This window comes from Typopeltis vanoorti, chromosome 11, assembly GCF_054136105.1.
Source record: "Typopeltis vanoorti isolate ZY-2024b chromosome 11, IOZ_Tvanoo_1.0, whole genome shotgun sequence".
Taxonomy (NCBI): domain Eukaryota; kingdom Metazoa; phylum Arthropoda; class Arachnida; order Uropygi; family Thelyphonidae; genus Typopeltis; species Typopeltis vanoorti.
In genome coordinates, this window is record NC_143559.1 from 65,674,513 (window position 1) to 65,698,529 (window position 24,017).

Here is a 24,017-nt window from a genome sequence, read left to right on the forward strand (position 1 = left end):
TTTTGGGCACAACAACATATGGTAAGGACCCTATCTCTTTCACATATTGTTGTAAGTATTCATGGCTGTAAATCCTTGAGTGTTCACGGGGCTGGTTTTCCTCTTCTGAGGGATGAAAAACCCAATTTTTCAGGTGAAAAAAAAAACTTCTACCTCCGTATGAGACCAGCTAACTCACCTTTAGTCGAAAGAGATCAGTAAAGGTTCCTCATGTCATAGACAGGAATCGAACCCAGGTTTAAAAACTTAACCTCATTTTTAAAAGGCTATCATTATCTGTTCAGAAAGAGTTCTCTTAAAACGGCAACATAAATTATAAACCATTTCCTCCTGTCATCATACTTTACTGCAAATTCTTGCATTAATGATGGAAGGAAAAAAATTCTCTCTTTCTTTGTTTTTAGCTGATTATATGCTGCACATCTAGTCTTTTCCCCTGATTCTTTTGCAAAAAAAAAAAAAAAAAAACTTGAAACAGTCTTTATACAACAAAAAGGTTTGTATCTTTTTGTGAAAATTTGTGAGATATTAGGTCACCTTTTGCTCTCTTATTTAGATGCCACTGATGTATAGTTCATAGTGAAAAACTTAGAAACAAGGCTAGACAGCATGAATGAATTTGGAAAACCTCAGCATTGAGATTGTCCTCAAGAGTGTACACGTGTATATGTGTGTGTACATTTTCAGCTTCATTCTAAATGCATTCAAAATATATTCTTTTTTTCATATAATTTACACATTTTTTCTCATTTTAAACATCTCATCACTATCATATTTTCCAATTACAGCAGCCTTCAATAAATATAATAAGTTTTACTTTCGACCAGAAGATAGTGTGTTATTGTATTAATTTAATAAGTTAATTCTATCATGGACTGTTTGTCCCTGTCAAAAGTTAATTTGCATGAAGATACTCTTAAATATATGCATTGCTGCTGTTTCTGAAATATGAAGTAATTCCAATCTATGATAACAGGTGGCACTGTTTATCTCACCTTCTATTATAAACTTAAGCCTACCCTGCATCTGCAGATGCAAGGTAGGCTTAAGTGAGTCATTACCATTCTCATTACAATTATCACAAGAATTATAAAATTAATTTTATAATTCTTGTGATAAAAAATCAGAGATACCATTAAACAAAATAAAAATAATTTAAGAAGACCAGTTTTCATTTGTTTCACTGCCAACTGTAATACAAAATAAGACAAATTTATATTCTTCTTATTCTCCCAAGACCCTCTTTAACTATGCAGTCATAATGTAGTATCGGCTTATGCTTATTTTTCCAATTCACAACATTAATTTACCTAGTATAATGTGTGTGTGTGTGTGTACAGACAGTCCTCAACTTATGACCACTCATACTTGAAATGGCCTCACTCATGCGTGTTATTGCTGCCTTCAAGGCATTTATTTAAGAAATATTTTGCTCAGGCTACTGCTACTGAAGGTGAGAAAACCTTGACTTTTGGTGGAATATACTGTCTTTCAGGTGAAACATGGAGTAACAGCAGAATGTATGACTAGTGTTTAGAAGCTGCTGAAAAATTGTTCATACATTCACAGAATTCAACAAATACGAAGCCTTACAAGAGATTGATGACAAGATTGTGCTGCTAGCTAACGAGCTGGACATTGAAAATGAAGTAAGGCATTTAGGGGGAGCTGTTATATGAAGCTCTTATATGAAGAGACCTTATATAGCTAGATGTACAGAAAGTTGCAGAATAACGAGAAAAAGAAACTGAGTCCCACAAAAGTTCACATTGGAAAAAAAATGGCAGATGTGGCTGTCTGTGGATATGAATACAGTATGGAGAAATTTAACATAGTTATTAATGTTAGACGACTTTAATAGTCAAATTGGGCAGAGTGATAATCATTGTGTGATGGGATGTTATGGAGAAGATCATGTTAATGATAACAGGTACAGGTTGATTCAGTTGTGCGTAAATGAGAAATGTCAGGTGCTAAATAGATATCATGAACACAAAAATATATATAAGTTTACATCAGGGATCGTCAACCCCTTCAAGAGTTTCTTGACTTTTTATCGACCCCCTCTATTTTACTATTACGTAATTATAATAGGACAAGCAAAAAAGATGCTTGTGTGAGTTTTTAGATTGTTTATTTTATAGTTACAGTTTTTATTATATGTATAAATAGTATATATTATTATATTACTATTACTATCACTAGTAATATCACTGGTATTGCTAGTGATATTAATAAACTACTGGTATTAATACCAGCCCTACTCAACTCTTCAACATAGAGAAGTTTAGTTCGTGAATGAATAACGATTGAATTATAACATGGATGTTGATGAATTTTAGAATATTAACGCTCACTTGTATGTCGATGCGCAAAAATGAGACTGGAATCGAATACGTGTAAGAATAAGTAAATAAGAACTGCGCACGTGTTGCAATCTCACTCCTGCCGCGCCAGCCAGGCAGGAACCACCAACATCCGTTTATTGGTAAACACGTCATTTTGGCCTACTTGATTGGCCTCTGTAACTATTTTCATGATCTTGCTCCATCTTACAGGTCCTATTCATGTCACTGTTCCCATGATTCTCTCTTAATTGCGTTGTCATTCAGGATGGAGGTAATCCAAGTTAACTGAATTAAATATTACCTGTACAATGATGTCTTATATTTTTCTATCGACCCCTAACAATGTTATATCGACCACTGGTTTACATGGACCCAATCAACTAGAGAGCTGAAGTCAGTAATTGATCTGGTGACAACTAGACAGGAGCAAATAGCTGTGGAGCTGAAGGTGGGACAGATCATTATATGACAATAAGTAAGATTGTATGTCCTGTTACATCTAGGAGGCCAAATGTTTCACATGATGGTAGAGTTATTGAGATCCCAAGATACAAAATAGAACTGATACAAGATGATAGGATATAGGATTTATATAGACAATGCCTTAAACAAAAATTGGATTTAACCTGAGAGGAAATGTTATCGTCATCTGAATTGTATGACCATTTAAAGAAATATGTACATGAGACTGCTGAAGAGGTTAGAAGAGATGGTAAGGGGATCAGAAAATATACACTCATGTTTATAGAAAGAGCATTACCTTATATAAATATATAGTCTTTAGTAGTTAAATGTTCATTTTCATTGGTTTATCAGATATTTCATTGTATTCCATCATTGTTCACCAGTCTCTGTATAATGCAATAGTTGCTGCCATTGTGTCAGAATTTTTTATGCTATAAATAGACAGCAAGAGTTAGTTTTTGCATTTTCATGCTGAGATTACTATAGCTAATTACATGCAGTTAACACTTCACAGAAAAAGTATGATTCAAGCTTTGAATAGAGAAGGCTATTGCTCTCATGAAAAAAGCTAAAATGATGTCCTGTAGTCAATCTACTGTGGTGGCTGCTGTCAAACGTGAAGAAAACCGGATCAGCTGAAAGGAAGAAGGGAAACAAGAAGAAAGCTACACCATGCCAAGATTGTGTTCTAAAGCGGCTTTGCCTCAAAAATCATTGCAAGTTATCCAGAGAACTAAAACGGGACTTGAAGAACAAACGGAAGTTCTGACAAGTTCTGTAACTGTCAGGAGAAGACTCATTCAACAGTGAGTGATAGCCAGGTACCCTAAAAAAAATGAGATTGGCTCGGTTAAATTGGTGCAAAGAGCATTCCAAATGGTCCTCTGATCAGTGGAAAATAACCAGAAAGCATAAAAATTACTGGAAAAAATAGTTCTGTTGTGTCGTCAACTAAAAAGTATTAAGACATGTTTCCAAGATAAATGGCTCATGGAATTCAACTAGAGGTATGCTACAAAGAAGAAATTGCATTTTATAATACAATTATTTTTATTTTATTTATTATTATTATTATTTATTTATTTTTTTAATGAAATACAGACCTGGAGATTTTTTTATTAGTTATGAAAATCCACATGAATGTGTGGTTTAGTGGAATGTTCAACTGAAGGAAAACATGAGTATTCTCCTTCAGCTGTTGGATTGTCTAGGACTTGTTCATATACACCTTTTACTTCAGGTAACGCTAGGAGAATGTTCATGAAGAAATTAGAGCAGTACAGCCAGAAATGTTAACAGCTGTCATGGAACATGCCATAAAAAAAGGGCCCATCTTTGTGAAGCCGAAAATGGAAGAAGGCTTTTTTCTTTCTTTCAAGGTTACACGGTGGTCAGCATTCATAGTTAAGAATTTATGGAGACACAACACACGTGTTAAAATAATTACTTTACTTAATATTAGGAAAGTAATATTTGTCTTTTCAACCTCTGTATTGAGATCATCATCAGGAAAATACATATGTATAAGATCCAAGCTACATGCTGCTGCACTTTACATAGGTAAAATTTGTTTAAGTTAAGGGATATTACATCCCATATAGTTTCTTAGCCGAATAAGAAACTCAAAGAGTTTCATGCCGAATATAGTAAAAACTATATATAAAGTTCAGCGATTCCAAGCGTAAGCAAATAACTGGATACTGCAGCACTGATCCCAAAGGGTAGTGCAAGCTGGGGCAACTCGTGGTAGAGGTGGAGCGAGCTCCGATCACTATTCTTGATATTTGCCCATAATGTGAACTTAGCTCCTAGGAACTGTATTTTGTTCACATTATGAGAGAAGGTCACTACCCAGACCGGTTACACGGTGGTCAGCATTCATAGTTAAGAATTGTATTATAAAATGCAATTTCTTCTTTGTAACCGGTCTGGGTAGTGACCTTCTCTCATAATGTGAACAAAATACAGTTCCTAGGAGCTAAGTTCACATTATGGGCAAATATCAAGAATAGTGATCGGAGCTCGCTCCACCTCTACCACGAGTTGCCCCAGCTTGTACTACCCTTTGGGATCAGTGCTGCAGTATCCAGTTATTTGCTTGCGCTTGGAATCGCCGAACTTTATATATAGTTTTTACTATATTCGGCATGAAACTCTTTGAGTTTCTTATTCGGCTAAGAAACTATATGGGATGTAATATCCCTTAACTTAAACAAGTTATATGTCGCCGAATTGAAGCCTTTGGCTCTTCACATATCTAATAGGTAAAATTAATCTAACTGCTTATTAATATTTTACCTAGCCTGACTTCTTATGGAAAAACTAAATTAATAATATTAAATTTTAAAAAAAAAAATAATTAAAAAAACATAAGTATATAAAAAAATTAAAATTAAATTAAAATAAATTTAAAAACAGAACTGTATTAAACATTTCTAAAGTCCTCTCGTATTGAGATTTTCTTCTAGGCTAGCTCCAGTTGCTATAAGGGTTGCAGATAGGTCCTCCACATTTTCGGAATGATTAATCAATTTTTGTTCAGGATTGGATAGTGTTTTAGCATCTCACAGGCTTCTTTGAAATTTCTCTCAAACTATGTTTTGGTGTAGGGACTTGGTGTCTTTCCAGTCAATTCTATGGTATTTTTGGAGTGCATGGTCTGATAGGCCTGTTTTACCATAATGGAGGTATTTAATGTGTTGTTTGTATCCGTCTTTTCTGATTAGGATCCTGCATCCTGTTTCCCCTATGTAGGGTATGTTACATGTACCTCTTCCATACCTGGCCAACTGAAAGGGTTTTGTAAACCCTTTCAGTGGGCCAGGTATGGAAGAGGATCTTTGGAAGAACTGAGTAACTTTTTTTAATTTTGTTGGGGATTTGAAGCTAGACATGATTTTGTATTTATGTAGTGTTCTGTCTATTTTTTCTGAAATGCCTCTAACACAGGGTATGGCTATGGCATTCTTGTAATCTTTTTTGTTTTTAGTGGTATATTTTTATTGTAGCCATTTTTTACAAATGTATAATTAACTATTTTGAATTGGTTTAGCACTTGTTCATTTTAGCAAATTGCTAATGCTTTGTGTTTGATGGTGCTTATGACTCCTAGTTTTTGTGTATGTGGGTTTGTGGTAGACAGAGGAGAGACAGCCTGAGGGAAGACGTGTGACAAGAGTGTCCAGAAAAGGAAGAGAGTTGTTGTTTTCGATTTCAATGTTGAATTGGATATGTTTGTGTTGTTTGTTCAGGTGGCTAAGGAATGTATTTAATGTTTCATGGCCAAACGGGAAAAATATCTACATATTTGAACCAGACTTTGAGCTTTAAGCTGGCCGAATCTAGAACTCATTGCTCGAAGTCTTCCATGTAAAAATTAGCTATTGGGGGGAAAGTGGTGAGTCCATGGCCATACCTTTTTTTTTTTTTTTGTAGGTAAAAATTGTTTTGCCACACAAAATCCCCAGAGCAGAGTATTTGGGCAAAAAGGGCCGTGATGTCGGGTGGAAATGTGTTCTGTAGGAGAATAATAGTATCATTGATAGGGAGGGACATTAGTGAAAAGGGCAGTTATGTCAAAGCTGACTAATAAATCTTGGTCGTTGAGTGTGATGTTTTTAATTTTGTTTATAAAATGTTGTATATTTTTTATGTAGGAGGGGGGACCTAACCTATATAGGGTTATCTATATTAAGTATATGATCCTAATCAGAAAAGATGAACACAAACGACACATTAAATATCTCCATTATGGTAAAACAGGCCTATCAGACCACTCACTGCAAACATACCATAGAATTGACTGGAAAGGCACCAAGTCCCTACACCGCACCAAAACCTGGTTTGAGAGAAAATTCAAAGAAGCCTGTGAGATGCTAAAACACTATTCAAACCTGAACAAGAATGATGGATTAATCATTCCAAGAATGTGGAGGACCTATTTGCGACCCTTATAGCAACCAGAACAAGCCCAGAAGAAAATCTCAATCAATACCAAAGTACTTTAGAAATGTTTAATGTAGTTCTGTTTTTAATTTATTTTTATACTTATCTGTTTTTTAATTTAATATCTTTTAATCTATTTATATATATTTTTTAAATTTAATATTATTAATTTAGTTTTTCCACAAGAGGTCAGGCTAGGTAAAAATTAATAAGCGGTTAGATTCACTTTACCTTTGTAAAGTGCAGTAGCATGTAGCTTGGATCTTATGTATTTTCCTATTATAAGTAATGTTCGAAACATCGAACATTACTTTCCTAATATTAAGTAAAGTAGTTATTTTAACACATGTGTTGTGTCTCCGGAAAATGGAAGGCATTTGCATAATATGGTTTTTTATAACTAATAAAAAAATCTGCAGGTTCTGTATTTCATTATAACAAAAAAGAAGAAAAATAAAGTTATTAAATGTTTAAACCCCTTCATGACTTATGGGCCACACTGTATATATAAAAATATTATTATTATGTGAGACCTTCTGTGAGTCAAGGACTCATCGAGGGAGGCTATAAATCACCCAAACCAGCTCTCATACTTTCTCTTAAATTAATGCACACTAGATGCACTCACTGCCTCTAAAGGCATACTATTCCACTCACTCACTGCTCTGTTAAAGAAAAACCATTTTTTTTTTAACTGTGAACAAACTTAACTTCCATGGATGCCATGTGTTCTCTACTTACCTTTCATATAATGAAAAATTTCATCAGATGATATCCTATAACACCAATTCAAAAGTTTATAGACCTCTGTTATATCATCCTTCTTTCTCTTGTTAACCAGAATCTGTAATCCACATGCTCATAATCTAAATCCCATAATCCAGATATAATCTTTAACTCTTCTTTGCACCCTTTCCACAGCTTCTTTATCCTCTTGGAATTTGGGAGACCAAATCTGCACACAATAATCCAGGTGTGGTCTTATCAAATCCTTATATAGAAGCAAAATGACTTCCTTGTCCTTAAATGTCAAGGTTCACTTCAACATTGCAATTATCCTCTGAGTTGTATTTGCAACTTTTGCTATGTGTACTTTGAACTTCAAATTCCTATCTACCAATAGACCATGATCCCTTGCTTCCTCAGTTTCGTGTAGCATAACCTCACTAACATAATATGCTGCTGGAAATGTCATGCCAAAGTGCATAACTTTACACTTACTAACATTAAACTGATAGCCATTTTCATTTGCTCAAATTTCCAGCATATTCAAATCGTTTGGTAAGTGCTGAATATCAGTAGCATCCATGATTGCCATGCCTATCTTTACATCATCGGCAAACAATTGCACATGGATGTTAGATCCTGCCTGATGTCATTAATGTATAGATTGAACAATAATGACCGAAGGACTGAACCCTGAGGTATGCCACTAGTCACCTTAAATCTGGCAGATTCACACCCATTGTACGAGATGTGACAATTTAATTCCCGGAATGCACCTGTAAAAAAAACTACATTTGGAACTATACATTAGTGGCTACTTCGCCTTTGAAGTAGACCCCTTGTGCATTTATACACTGGTTTAGACAGAGTTTCATTTTTGGAAACAGGCCTGGAACTCTTTTTCCAGAATACTCTTGAGTTCCTTTTTCATATTATGCTGGATATCAGCAACGTCAGAAAATCTTCGTCCTTTTAGTGCAGTCTTTAATTTTGGAAACAGCTAGAAATTACAGGGAGCTTAGTTGGGTGAATATTTGGTAATCAATTTTTTTTTCCAGAAACTCTCACAATGAGCACACTATGGCTTGGTGCATTGTCGTGATGGATGATCCACTTGTCAGGCCACAATTCAGGTCTTTTTCTCTAAACAGAATCTCGTAATCTTTTCAGCACCTCTACATAGTGTTGTTGGTTGACCGTTTGTCCGTCTTCAATGAATTCATAGTGGACTATACCCTTGTGATCAAAGAAACACACCAGCATGGTCTTGAACTGCGAACGTGACATGTGCTTTTTTTCGGAGCATGCAACGGAAAACCTCCAAACTCGGGAGGTTTTCCGTTGCATGCTCTGGCATTTTGTTTCGGGATCATACTGGAAGCACTAGGTTTCGTCACCTGTAATTACTCTAGGAAATGTGCTTATTTGGTAGAAAGATCAGTCACAACTTGAAGCCGCTGCTGCTTCTATTCATCTGTCAAGATCCGAGGTACAAACTTTGCAGAAATCTTTCACATATCCATTGCTTCAATTAAAACTACCCTGACTGTTTCTTGATTCATTTGCAATTCATCAGCCATTAATTGCACACTTAATTGCTTGTCAGACTGTACCAAATCTTGCACTCTGTTTGCATTTGCATCCGTCAGTTTTGTTTTTGGCTGGCCCCTTCTGGGGTCGTCGTTCACATCGTCTTGCCTGCCTTTGAATCTCTTATGCCACTCAAAGACAGTTGATTTTTTCAGAGCATCCATACCATATGCCAATTTCAACAGCTCCATCTCAGTAGCAGTTTTGCCGATTTTCACATAAAATTTGATGTTAACATGCTGCTCCAAATTTCGATCACACATTTTTACATCAAAGTTTACACACAGATCTCTATTGTTTTTGCAATAGCCAACTAGCAAATGGCTTTATCAGCTTGAGGTTTACACATGCATTAGTTGAAACATGTACAAAAACGATTCCTCATGTAACTCCAACTAAATCAAACCACACAGTGACACTATGTGGCCGTTCCGGGAATTCAATTGTCAGCCCTCGTATGCCAGTTTTTGATATCTGTCGACCATCCCCTGATCCAAGTCAATAGTTTATATTCCAATCTCATATTCTCCAGTTTATGCAAGTCTTTCATGTGGTATCCTATCAAATGCCTTAGAAAATTCCAACGTTATCATAGTGTATCCATTCCCTTTATCCAACTCAGCCATGACGTTGTTATAAAATAAAAGCAAATTGCTAAAACATGACCTTTATTTAATAAACCTATGCTGCTCTTTGCAGAGTATAGCTTGTTTGTCTACCCATTTCTGCATGCAAGTTCTTACCATAACTTCTCTAAAATCTTCACTACCACACCAGATATACTAATAGGTCAGTAGTTAGACACACGAGTTTTTGCACCACCCTTGTACAATGGAGCTATCATAAATTCCTTCCATTCCTGCAGTATCATTCCTGAGCTGAGATTCAAGTGACACAAACATGTGAAAGGCCTGACCAATTCAGCTGAACATGTCTTTAGCAAACAGAATTATATTCCATTTGTTCCTATTAGCAAATTCTTATGCAGGTTATGGAATAGTCCTTCAACCTCATTTTCACAAACGTCTAACTTTTCATTCAATGTTTCAGTAGCACTGTGCACCATGTTAAATACATCTTGTTGAAATATCTTAGTAAAGTGAGCACTCATTAAGTGAACAATCTCATTAGCTTCCAAAACTAGAGTATCATCTGCATTCAATAAAATTATTCTTTCATGTTCATTCTTTCTTTTCCTTGTGCCATAATGATAAAATTCTTTTGGATTTCCTTTAGCTTGCATGGCCAATTTCTTTTCATACTCTGATTTAGCTTTCCTCATTACTCATTTCCTTTCTGACCTGAGCTTTATATATTTCATAACTCCTCTCACTCTTATTCTCACGATATTCTTTCCACATCTTCTTCTTCCTGTGGATCTCTTGCTTAATAAGGTTGCGCATCCATTTCCCTCCCAACCTATTTATTTTTCGAACACTAGGGATACATTCAGATACCACCTCATTTAAGCACTTTTTCCAAGATTCCCATGCATTGCTGACATTTTTTCCATTCAGCAACTGATACCATGGGACTAAAGATAGTATTCTAAGTTGATCATAATTTCCAGCTTTGTAGTTCAACATGTAACTTGTTCTAATTGGAGCATGAATACAATTAGATACTTCCCAAGAAAGCACAGCATGATCACTGTCACCAATTGTTGGTAAAATAGCCATATTCTTAACAGAGACCACTTCTGACACTATAAGCAAATCTGGCACTCTTTGTCCTCGAGTTCCTTCCTTCACATGTTGCTTGAGAAACATGTGAAAGTTGTCTCACAACAATTCAATAAATTCCTCTTCTTTCTTATCATGAGATTTCTCTTCTACCCAATCAATTGCTAATTGGGTAGAAGAAAACCTTGGTTTCATAAAATCCATGTTACTACAATTTTTTAATGTCTCATTGTTAATGATGTCAGAAGGTTAATTACAGAGTAGGGGTGATTGGAAGGGTGTATAATTCAGTTACAATTGAATTAATAATAATTGAATAACAATTCTCACTATTATTATTAACTAGCTGGGTTACTTGATGCTTCATTGTTTTTCATCATCATGATAAATTTGTTGTATCTAGCTGTTTTGCTTTTAGAGACTGAGTGATAGGATGTGTATAAGAATTTGTATACTTTAGGTTTGAATTTTTGAGAAGATTAAATATATATATCTTACGATATTTACAGGTGGATCTGATTGTATTTTACAAATGAGAATTTTAATTTCCTATAATCTGTGGGGTTCTTGCATGTAAAAGCAGAAACTAAAATACGTAGCTCTCCAACTAGTCTGCAATAGATTTATGCCGATCGATATAAAAAGCTTACTACTTAAAAAATGTGTGGTTAAGAGCCCATACATTCATCTCTTATTAGTGCATTTTTTCAGTAAGTTTGAAACAGCGCTACTGTTTCAAACTTATTTGTTTTCTTCAGTGGTAGAGAGGAACTTTTTGATACTCGTATTGCATGTAGAAAAAGTTTGTTATATTATTTATTCCATCTTTGGGCTGTTTTCTGATAGAAAGATAATACAGTTGGTCTTTGGTTTTCCAGTTATTATTTATTTCTGTGAGGTTTAGGGATATATATATAATTCACAACATAGATAAGAAAGGAATAAAATAAATATGATAATTATATAACTTCTGGATTTCAAACCAGTATCTTAAGAACACAGTTTGTCAAAGTTCACAAGCCCTGGACATAATTTATTAATCAGAACATTTCAGAATAGGATATAAGAAAACAGCTGATATCCTCTTTTGACATTATCATCTGGTGTTGATTAATTTGCAGGTGTTAGATAGGAGTTGATCTTAAAATGACTCTCCAGATTTTTCTAAATTAATTGCAGTTCACAACAATTTTTGTAAATTATTGATGTGTGGTAAGTGTGTCAACTGCTGCTACTGACTCCTGACTTGTAACTTATAATCTGTGTAGCACTGATTTTCTTTCATCTGGTCTTGTATAATGGGGTATCTAAAGCAGTGCTTCCCAAACTTCTGGATGTCAGGGCCTCCTTTGCAAAAATTAAAATATTTCACGGCCCCCCTCGAAAAAAATCGTAATAGAGATATATTATTATTATATTTATTGTATTTATATTCAATACAAAACATACACAGCGAATATTGCAAAAATCAGATGCATATGTTACATTTTTTGCCTCTTACTGTTTGGTTCTGAAGACGATACGGCCTGTTCTGGTAAAATATGAAATACTGTCCTTTTTTTTTTTTAGTCTGTTTCTGCTTCTTCTGATTGTTCGTGGGATTTTTTTTTTTTTTTTTATCAGCCACTTATCCATCTCAGGTTTAAATTTTTTTAACGTATAATAGATCAACTAATATTACCACTTACCGATACTGGCACACCACAGACTGATAACGTGAAATTAGTGAATATTACCTGAATACGGGAATCCCCGGACCAGGAACATTTTTCACTTTTGTGACTTTTCTCCTTTTACGGTAATTAAGCCTAACGCGAAACAGACAGCAAAGGCAGTCTGTTTATTAAAACGTGCATATGATTGGTGCGGTATTAACAAAAGATCGCGCAACCGAAAGATAAAAGCATAGCTGACAATTGAGTTGAAATGCTAACTCTCTTCAACCGAATTCCATATGTGAAACTGCCATAACATTCATTATATATATATATATTACTTAGTTTTAACACTTTTACGAATTTTAACACGTTCGGTTGAATTTTATTGCTGCCTTGGGAAATCGAACTCACATACATCTAATTAATAACAATAGTTTTTAGTTAGATACTGTGTTTGCCCATGCAACATATGGTTTTGTTTCAATCTATACAGCATAGTTTCTGTATGAGGGGACATGTGATTCATTAATTAGTGTGTTTTTATCCCAGTTGTCTCTAATTGCACTATTTGTTGAGAAATATATTACACAGACTCCTCATACCTTATTCACTGGCATAATAAAAGTACTTATTTTTATTGCCTCTACAGTATAGTGGCTCTTAGGGAGGGCGTGTTGTTTACCACTGCAAGCGAGTTACTATATCCCCTCATGAACTTGTTTAAGCTTTTTTTCATGTGTGAAGTATATGCGAAACTTTTATTGGTAACAGAAAACTAGCTCGGATGATAGTGATAATATAAAACGAGTTTTGATATGTATATAAAGTCACTATCAACGGTCCCTGATTACGAACGCATTATGAAAGGGACAGAAAGATTTGGAACTTCCCTGGAGAACATTCGAAGTAAATACAATTAACCACTGCTTTGAAATGAAACATATGAATAAGCAATATTTACTAATATTCGTTAAGCGCCGAAATACGCAGGAAGCAAAGTTTGTGAACCAACACCAATGTGTGAATTTTTCCATTAAAATATAAAAAATAACAAAAAAGAAATAATAAAAGTTAAATACGTTTCTTTTAAAATAAAAAAAATATACTTAGTCTTAAAACATTTTAAATTTGTTTTCATTATTTCACGCCCTCCCCTCAACAAAACCTATGGCCACCAAGGGGGCCGTGGCCCACAGTTTGGGAAGCGCTGATCTAAAGCTGCTGATCTGCCAGTCCTGAGTTGTCATAATGATGATAACAAATTTATTTGATGTTCTCTGAAGCATATATTAACAGAGCTTTCTGTCTGTCCATTTTGCATTTTTGCTGGTGTTAGATGTTATCAAGAAGTATTTACACTGACCTTATTTTGGATTATGCTTTTATTCATTTATATTTTAATACTGACTGTAAAAAAAAAATGTTAAAAATATTTTAACAGTTTAGAAGAGTTTAACAGTTCAGAATTTAACCATTATTTCTTGTTAGTGAATTATGTTAATCTCATAAACTGTAGGCACCAAACAAAACAAGAAGGCGGCGAAGTAGGAGAGTCGCAACAAGTGAAGGTTCAGAGGAAGATGTAGCTGAGGAAAAACCATCTACTTCATCGAGGAAAGACAAGCGATTATCTTGTTCATATGGCAAAAAATGCTACAGGTTTGTTAGGTTATTTTATTAACACATTTATTATGAATTATTTTAGCTTGTTCATTTATATTTTCATTACTTTTTTAAATTTAATAATTAGAAATAACTATTATATAAACTCAAAAAAATCTATTTTTTAAAATCCTTCTTTGCCAAAAAAAAATAACTTGAACTGCTAAATGTGTTTGTAATTTAGCATGCCAATTAACTGCTGTTACTTAGTAGTATCATTTTCCAAAAAAAAGTGTGTGTAATAAGTTTAAGTTTCTGCATTGTTAGAAAGAAATTAAATCAATTACAAAGCAGTTTTGGATGAGTAGTGGCCACAGAAAAATAACTGTGAAGGTTAAATCAGCAGTGATGACAGTATTGAGGGTTAAAAAAATTAAATTTTAATGTGTATCATTTTCCAAAAAAAAGTGTGTGTAATAAGTTTAAGTTTCTGCATTGTTAGAAAGAAATTAAATCAATTACAAAGCAGTTTTGGATGAGTAGTGGCCACAGAAAAATAACTGTGAAGGTTAAATCAGCAGTGATGACAGTATTGAGGGTTAAAAAAATTAAATTTTAATGTGTATCAGTTAGTTTCCCCCCCCCCCCCTTACATGTAAAAAATGTGCCTTTCTGATACATTTTAACATGTAAAGTACATTTGAATAAACCATGTAACAGTAAGATATAAAAAAATTTTTAATGTGCATATCATCTGTAAAAGCTAGTAAAACTATTGAACATTAGGATCATGGATGGCTAATGGATAAGTAAGCTGGACAGTCTGCTCTCAATACAAAACATCAAACTTTTTCAAGCCACTTCAGGCCTTCAGGATGCCTAAGTGTATCCACTTAGCCATCCAGGGTGGCGATACTTGCATCAGGATTATTTTATTTTAAACAACAAGAACACCAGTATTTTACTATAATTTGTAAGGCTGCAGTATCAGGATGAATATATATGTAACTAGAAAACAAATATAAAAATCTGATGGCTAATAAAAAGTAGCTGTGTTTCAAACACATAACAATTCAGAGCTAAGAGGAACTTTCATGTGTGACATACATATGTTCTATGCAGTTTGTTTTTTCATATAGCTTATTGTCATATATAGTAAAAGTCCAATGTATTGCAATATTTGATGAGTGATTTATATTTGTCAAGCAAAATGAGACACTAGTTTATGCTCAGACTGCCATGTTAACACTCAATTTTGCTAGACTTTGAATAGATGAAATAGGAGGTTATTTTTGAGATAAGGCTTTCTTCTAAAAAGGAATAATAGTATACATAAAAAAAGATTTGTTGCCTCTACTCAATTCTCAGTTGCAGTTAAATAATATGAATGTTTAACACAAGTAGTATATACAAGAATTGTCACTGATTGGGACATTTGTGAAAAGAGCAGAAACATCAATACTGACTATTAAATCATCTTTGCCAAGCATTATGTTATTAATTTTGTTTAGGCGGTTTTGTGTGTTCTTTATATAGGAGGGGGGGGGGAATGACCTACCAACTTCTCGAGTGCTTGCTTTAATTTCTTGACTAGGTAATAATTAGGGCTTTCTATACCTTCAACTATTGGCATGCAACATTGTGAACTTTGGGAACCCCCATAAATTCTGGGAGAGTGAGCATAATGCGATAACAGTTTTTTAATAGTGTCCGATGGCCAAGAAGTGACAGGCTTAAATACTTTGACAGTTTTCTTCTTTATCCTGTTAGCTGGATTATAGTTCACAAGTTGATAAGTGCCACTATTAGAGACTAATTGATTCATTTGATGAAGGCAGGCAGATCTGTTTAAGACAGGCATAAGTTTTGTCGATGTCTGAAGTTTTACTATAACCCAGTAGTTATTTCCATAATTTTTTTATAATGAATGCTGGTGTAAATATGAAAGAATGGACTGAATTTTAAGACTTTGTTGTTAATGACCTAGCCTTCTCCTCCTCTGATGAGTTGGCCATATAATAAGGCAACATTGAGTAATTGAAGAATTACTCTTTCACTGCATGTTTCCAGCTGATTATTTTATGATAAGCGCAGAGTCTATACATTCTCATTTCATTATTTATTACAGTGCAGTACTGTATAAATTTGTACACTTCATTTGTACGTTTGTATTACTTCACTATAAACACAGAGTAAAATTAGTTAAAAATATCACAAAATAGATCCATACATTTTAGAATTCAGGCATGTTAATTGATCTTTACGGTTCATATAGTAATTTCTGACTTAAAACGAGATCTTCAGAACAAAATGTCATAAGTCAAAGCCCAGACAAAGTGGATGAAATGACCAGTTTAGGAGTTTTCATGGATCAAAATATGAGCAGTATATGCCCTTTATCATTTTATTGCCCTTCTCCACCATTAATCCCTTAACAGTGATTATAGAGCCATTAATGGATTAAGTGGAGCAACATTTTTTGACTTAAAGTATACTGTTTTACTTGGAATTTCCTTCATTGTCCTTTGATATTTGAACTTTTTTTTTTTTTGCTGCACAATTTATTTATTGTCTTTTCTCAGAGATAAAAACATATTTTACATGTGTTAAAATAAATAATCTATTCTGAAATGTGACGTGAGATCAGCCTTAGTAATGAATTTATTTAATAATAGTAAATTTACCATATTTTATTCTTCAGATTAGTGCTGTGGGACAAGATAATGTATGTTCTTTCATTTTAATGACCATATTGAAGAAATTATTTTTGTGCTGTTTTCAGATGCTTGCATTGAAAATCGTTTATGTTAAATTATTTATAAATAACAGTGTTTTCAAATAGCATTTATTGAAATAAATGTTAACTTTTTTTTCTTCCCTACAAAATAACATTATATGAATTGTCATGCTTCAGTTTTAGAAATGAGTTTTTCTGTTTTTACAAACAACAGATGATGCTAAATTGTATTACTTGTTTTCCGATTGTGAGATATTTTTTAATATCAAAAATTTATATCCAATGATATTTCAGTAGAAACGCATTTGATTCCCCCTCTTCACTCCTGAAACTGAATTATAAATAACTACTCTGTCTAATTTTCTGCTGGTATGGAAGTTTTCACAGACAGCATTCAAAATCTATTACTTCATTTTATCATTTTCACAAAATAAGGCAATAATATCTGTTGAAGCAGCTACTTCTAATACTAACTTAGTATAATTTTCTAAACAATAGCTTCACACATGTAAAATATCTATGAAAATATATATACCACCTTTAAACCAGTCTGGGAGTTGTCATCTTTCTTACCAACTATCAAAATATATTATCACCTCTATCCTTGCCTGGTGTTTATTAAATACCCTGTTCTTGTTATATCTGCTACTTTGGATAGACTGGTCATTCTGCTACGATAATAATCCAGGAACATCACTATTATATAAGATTTCTATAATCAGAGTTCAGGTTCTGCTTTTCATGCCATCGACAATAGACACAGAGTTTGTTGGAACCGAACCAAGATGCTCCACTATGGCAGGATTTCTTGAATCTGTGAAGCCCTATACCACCATCCTCCTCCTCATCATCATCAAATTCCTGCCATGTACCCTCAAGGAGTGTACAGGATATGATAGTACTACATGAAAAATTTACATCATTACTAACTTTTTATCTACAATTTTCCTCCTGATCAGTCTGTTACTTGTCAAGTCTCCAGTATTATCAGATCTTATATTTCTGTCATCTGTGGCACTTTCTACCGTATCAATCCACCTATATCTTGGTCTTCCTCTGGGTCGTTTTCCTGCCAAATTGGCAGAGAACATTTGTTTTGCTAATCTTTCCTCGCACATTCTGTTTAAGTGACCATACCACCTGAGATTAGCTCTGCCAACGCATTCCGGGATGCTGACATTGTCTAGTTCTTTCCTAATATCCTCGTTTTTAATATGATATTGCCATTCATGCCATCTGTTCACACCTCTAATCTTTCTCAGGAGTCTCATATCTGTGGTCTCCAGTCTTTGGTCAAGTGTTTTACTTCTGACCCATCTCTCAGATCCATAAGTTAAAACTGGTTTGAACACTGTATACAGCTTGTATACAGCTAATTTAGTGTACCGACTAATTTCTCTCTTATTCCATATGAATTTATTCAATTGACTTCCTGCTATACCAGCTTTATTGATTCTGTTGTCTATTTCCATATTTAATTTACCATCTTCACTAAAAATCGTACCTAAGTAGGTGAAATGTTTTACATGTTTCACAGGTTCTCCGTTCACAATGCAGTTGATATTTTCAACGATTCTGCCTATTTTCATTGTCTTTGTCTTTTTATTGCTGACCTTCATACCATATCTATTACAACAGTTATTCAGTTTAGTCAGAGAATCTTGCAGACTTGTAGCAGATTTATTTATTTAGAAGTATAACATCATCCACATAAAGCAAAGAGCTGACATTAACATCTCCAATTTTGATATCATGTTTAATACCACTTTCCTTCATAATGTGATCCATATAGATAATGAATAACAGAGGGGATAATGTACATCCTTGTCTCACACCAGATTTAACATTAAACCATCTTCCTGTATTTCCTTTAATTCTAACTGCTGACTTACAACTCAAATAAAGACTATGTATTATATATAAAGACTATGTATTTGATATAATGCCCCATATAACTGTAGCGTATTGAATAGCTTCTCTTTTGGCATCATGTCATATGCCTTTTCCAAATCGACAAAACTTAAATACAGATCTTTGTTATATTCCCATGCTTTCTCGACTATTTGTCGTAAAGTGAAGATCTGATCCTGACAGCCTCTATTTAGCCTGAATCCAGCTTGTTCTTCACCAAGCTTTTCGTCCACAATTCTTCTCAACCGTTTCTCAAGTATACTTGCATATATATCTTACCTGGAACACTCAGTAGGGAAATATCTCTGTAATTCTCACATTCAGTTTTATTTCCCTTTTTATATATGGGTACTATGAGAGCTCTACTCCAATCATCGGGAATTCGTCCCTCTGTCCAGGGTTTCTGAACTATGCAGTGCAGCCACTATAAGACTTTTATACCACCATACCTCATCATTTCTGGTCGAATATCATCTACTCCTGCTGCCTTTCCACATTTCAAGCCTTTGATGGCTTTTTCTACTTCAAGAATGGATATGTATTCCTGACTGCATGCCTGGTCAGTGTTTTTTACCACTGTGCTGTCATCACTGCTTGTTTCATTTAGCAGTTTTTCAAAGTAATTACTCCATACTTCATTGATATCTTTTTCTCCCGTTTTCATATCACTGTTATCATCTCTAACTCCTTTTACAGCACTCTTTCCTCCATTCCTAAGCTTCTTCAACAACCTCCAGAATATTTTGCCACCTTCTTGATATTTATTTTCTATATTCTTGCCAAAGTCGTCCCATGACTTTTGTTTAGCTAGTATTACACAGTGTTTAGCTTTCTTACATTTGTCTCTGTATTCTCTAAGAGCACAAGCTGACTTATTTGCCAGGAACTTTTGATATGCTTTCTTCTTTTCCTTCACTGCCTCTTTAACTTCCTGTGTCCACCATATGTCTATCCTTGCAGACAACCTAACCACATGCCTCACTGGGTGAATCAATCAAGGTTTTCTTCAGGGCTTGCCACTGAATCTCTAAAGTTTGGTTTCTGTTCTCAAACTCTTTCATTTTTTCTTGAATAATGTATTTTAGTAAACTAAAATACATGTGAACTGTAAACTAAAATATGTATTTTAGTTTACAGTTCACATCGGAGAGTTGCTCAACTTTTATTTGCTTTAAAACTTATTCTTTTCAATATGAAATTCAATTTTATCCTGCTGAAGACTTAAATAGTGATCACTTCTAATTTCAAATCCTCTGTACACTCTGGTTATTGAGACTTTTCTTATTCCTTGCCTCTTCTCCCCATGTGAATTTGTGCACATTTTATGTTGGAACATGGTGTTAATAATAACCAGTCATGTCCTGAGCAGAAATCCAACCGATATTTGCCATTATTATTAGCTTTGCTCTTTTCTCCAAATTTTTCCAAAAGATTTTTGTATGTCTCACAATCATTTCCTACTCTGCTATTTAGATCCCCAACAAGGACCAACTTTTCCTTTTTCATTGTGTCAGTTGCTTTTTCTAGAGCGTCAAAAAATTCCTCCACTTCTACCTTAGTAGAACCTTCTGTGGGACCATAGGCACAAACAAGTCTCATTGTCCAGTTGCCCACATCACTCTACTTGAGACTGCCTGCCATTCAAGAAGATTAGCCTCGTATTTAGTGTTGAATACAATGGCTACTCCTTCTTTTCCTTGATTGTCATTGCCTGAGTATAACATTTTGTATTTATTGCTCAGAAAAATATCACCAGTTTTTGTCTTTTTTGTTTCAGTCACCCCCTATTATGTCGATCTGATCTGGTACTTATCTAATTCCTCGGCTAGCTCCATTTCTTTGCCATTCAGGCTTCTTATGTTGATAGTACCGATCTTTAATTCTGGTGATGCTGAGTTGGATTTTTTTTTTCAGATTTGTTCTAATAGCTGACTTTTCGCTGTCCACCTTGGTTTCCTGACTAAAAGAACGGGGGGGCCTTGTTTAACCAGGCGACGCCCCAGCCGGCATGAAATTTTGTCATGTTGTACCATCATTTTGTAATTTGGTTTAAGCCAATAAGAATTACAATTTGGTCGGCTAAATCCCAAATTGCCAGCCCATCCTCTTTCGTTCAGTATCCAGGTAGATACCCAACACGGTGCACCATGAGAAGGTGAGGATTGGACATTAGGTCAGAAGTCCTGGTCGGTTTTCCGCATTCCGTTAAAGGCTATGTGGAGGTCTCCTTTCAGTTATACGGCTTTGACCCTTAAGCACCCCCTGCCACCATCCTACTTTTATTAATTGTTTATCTAGAACTCTAATAGTATTTCCTCCTATTTGTACAACTGTGACCAAGACACATGGAAGTAAATGAGTGCTGTATGAATTGTTTTTGTGTTCATAATTTAAATGTTGTAGCCAATTTTTCTACCGTCTCCCTGAATGAAGCTTATGACAAATAGAGTAAAATATAGGAGTAATAAATTCTATTTAATTTTCTCTTACATGTGTGAAGCCATTATTTAAAATATTATACTGTCTGTTATGCATGTCTCTATCTATTTATTAAACATCTAGTAATCTAATACCAACTGAAAATCAAAAATAATTATAAAAATGACATTAATAATTAATATTGCTTTAGTTGCATGTTACACAGAATGCTTAGCAGATATGTGATTTGTTTCATAACTCTGTTTTCATTTCATAATGCACAAATTTTGGAAAGAAAGAGAGGAAGATGAACTTAGTTACAAATACTGTAGATAACATGAATTATTATAAATGTCATGATTTGTTTTCTGTAAATCAAAACTCCACAAGTGCAGAGATTGTAAGTATTCTGTGAAGTGATTTATAAATAGATTTATAAATAAACAATAAACAAGATGTAATTTAGAAGAAACCAAACTTTTTAATTATTACCTTTGCAATTATTTTATGAAATTGTTGTTTCATGAAATTAGTTACCTTCAATAAAGATTTTTGTGAACAAAAAAAAAAAAAAATTATTTTTCTTTTATCAAAAGGTTGAAACAAGATTTATGTGCAATAATTGATAGTAACTGTTTTCCATGTAAATCAATGTTTTTTTTACCCCTCAGATAAAAAAAAAACATATATTTCAGAATGGAAGTTTCTCTTATTTTTTCCTGCCATTAATACTAAACTGTAATTATATGATAGGGGGACTATAGAAATATAAAAATATATTGTGACAAAAGATAACTGACACTGGGTTTAATAGATCGTGATAATATAGATAGTTAAACCAACTAGTTTTTCCACGTATGTTAGTGGCTTCTTCTGGGTTAGGAAGAACAAAAAATAAGCGGTAAAAAACAGAAACAAACGGAATATGGAAGCTGGTCTAGGTCACTTGCTCAATAGGATTACATGATAGTTGGCAGAAAAGTTAGTCTAATGTGTGGAAAGATCTAATAAGTGACTTCCAAATATCAGATAAAATCATTCCTTGGTGAGCGTGGGAGAAGTGGAAAGCTAGGACTGGGCTGTCTTCTTTGTTGTTATTAACGTCTCCAATATGCTCTTTTTGTCTAATTTCCAAACTTCTAGATGTTTGCCCTGTGTAAGCAAGGAAATAATTTGAGTTGAGACAGTGTCTAAATAGTTGAGAGTTGTCAGGAGGGAACAGGTCATCTACAAGTGCCATAACGTTGCCTACAGGAACATTTGTGAACAAATTGCATGTAGACTAGCTAGAATTTCCATTGGTAAGATAGAAATTTCTCCTAGTTTTTCTACTAAGTGTTTTTCCCACTTGGTTATGCTATAAATTCAAGATACCAAGAATTTATATACTTGGTTTAATCCTTTATCCAAGTGTAAGCAAACATGTTTGTGCCTGAAGTATTTTCAGGACTGGGGAAACTCGTGGTAAAGGTGGTATGACTTCACATCACTTGCCTTAGTATCCCATAATGCAAAGCACATATCCTTTACAGACATGTATAATGCTATGCATTATGGGAAGGGTCACTATCCACACCGGTTTCGACCTATATTGAGGTCTCATCAGTAGGAGCCAGACCCAGAGGTGATACCAAGGTCGAAGTCTTTTTTTTTTCCTATATGAGTTGCCAAAAGGTGTCACACCTTATTATTAAAATACTCTGGATTAGAGATAGTTGTTGAAAGTTTTTTCCACTTGGTTATGCTATAAATTCAAGATACCAAGAATTTATATACTTGGTTTAATCCTTTATCCAAGTGTAAGCAAAGAAGTTTGCTCCTTAGGTATATTCGGGACTGGGGCAACTTGTGGTTGTTAAGTCGGAGGACTTAAAATTGTTATCACTCCATTGAGAAAAATAATGATTCATCAGAATAAAGAAGCACTTTATAGATTTCTTAATTTGGTTTTGTTATCTTGTCTTAATTTAGTAATGTGAAATTTTATTGTATTATTATTGTATAGTTGCTTAGTCTAAAATACTGTAATTAACTAACCATCTGCTGGGTATAATAATCTAAATGTGAAACGGCCGACTTCTGAGACGTGGTGAATATACAAGTATATCTGTTATGTAGCACAGTGTTCCCCCCCCCCCCCCCTCCACCGTAACGCTATTAGAGTTACGAAAGGATTCCGCAAGCGGCACTAAGTGAAAGCATGACATATACATCAATGACGAAAGAGAGAAATGGCGCAGTGTTTAAAAGCAGATGTAACGCTGCGAACCAGGCTTTTGGACGTTTTCCTGCTGCTGTATTCCTGTGCCATGGATGTCCGGCTGGTAAGGAGCCTCCACGTGGGTTTCCTTTTTTCGTGGAAGTTACAACCGAATGACCAAGAGAACTTACCAGTCGGAAACAAAAGCCCAACAGATCCTGATGGTGGAAAACTACAGAATAATTCCAGTTGAAGTATAGAGGGAAATTGTATAGAAATCCTGAGGAAGTGTGAAGAAAAGCGATAATATAAGGTAGTTGTCTGACGAGAGAATTGATGTGGCCAAGTAGAATATCCAGCAAATTGGTAAGGTGAAAACTTTATGTCTACTATCTAAAGAATTGAATGAGAAGATTTTAATGTGCATGCTAAGAGACATTTCTTTGAACTGTTGCTGATTGATTTTTGAGGAAATTTAATAGTGTCTCATAAAATGTGTCTTGAAAGAGAGAGAATTACGACTGTTCTTGCTTAACACTGAGATATATGTAAAATTTGAATAGGATTGTTAAGGAGAATCTAGAATGGAATTTGTATTAACGATGTTAATACAAATTAACGAGTATTAACGACGTATATAAAATTTAATTGAATGATTCACTAAGTGCTTCTCCGTGTAATATATGAATTATAGCTGTAATTAAAATGTTTTGTTTTAATGTGAATGTTGTCTTG

General features: G+C 34.3%; 1 protein-coding gene across 2 annotated transcripts in view; it reads left to right on the forward strand.

Moving 5' to 3' along the window:
* The window catches only part of LOC150101680 (uncharacterized), a 276,464-nt gene that overhangs the window by 177,060 nt on the left and 75,387 nt on the right, over positions 1-24,017 (forward strand). For both annotated transcript variants that reach the window (XM_090400506.1, XM_090400507.1), the window contains exon 9: positions 13,931-14,073. In XM_090400506.1, the coding sequence (XP_090256632.1) occupies positions 13,931-14,073 (143 nt within the window). The remainder of the gene's footprint in view (positions 1-13,930; positions 14,074-24,017) is intronic.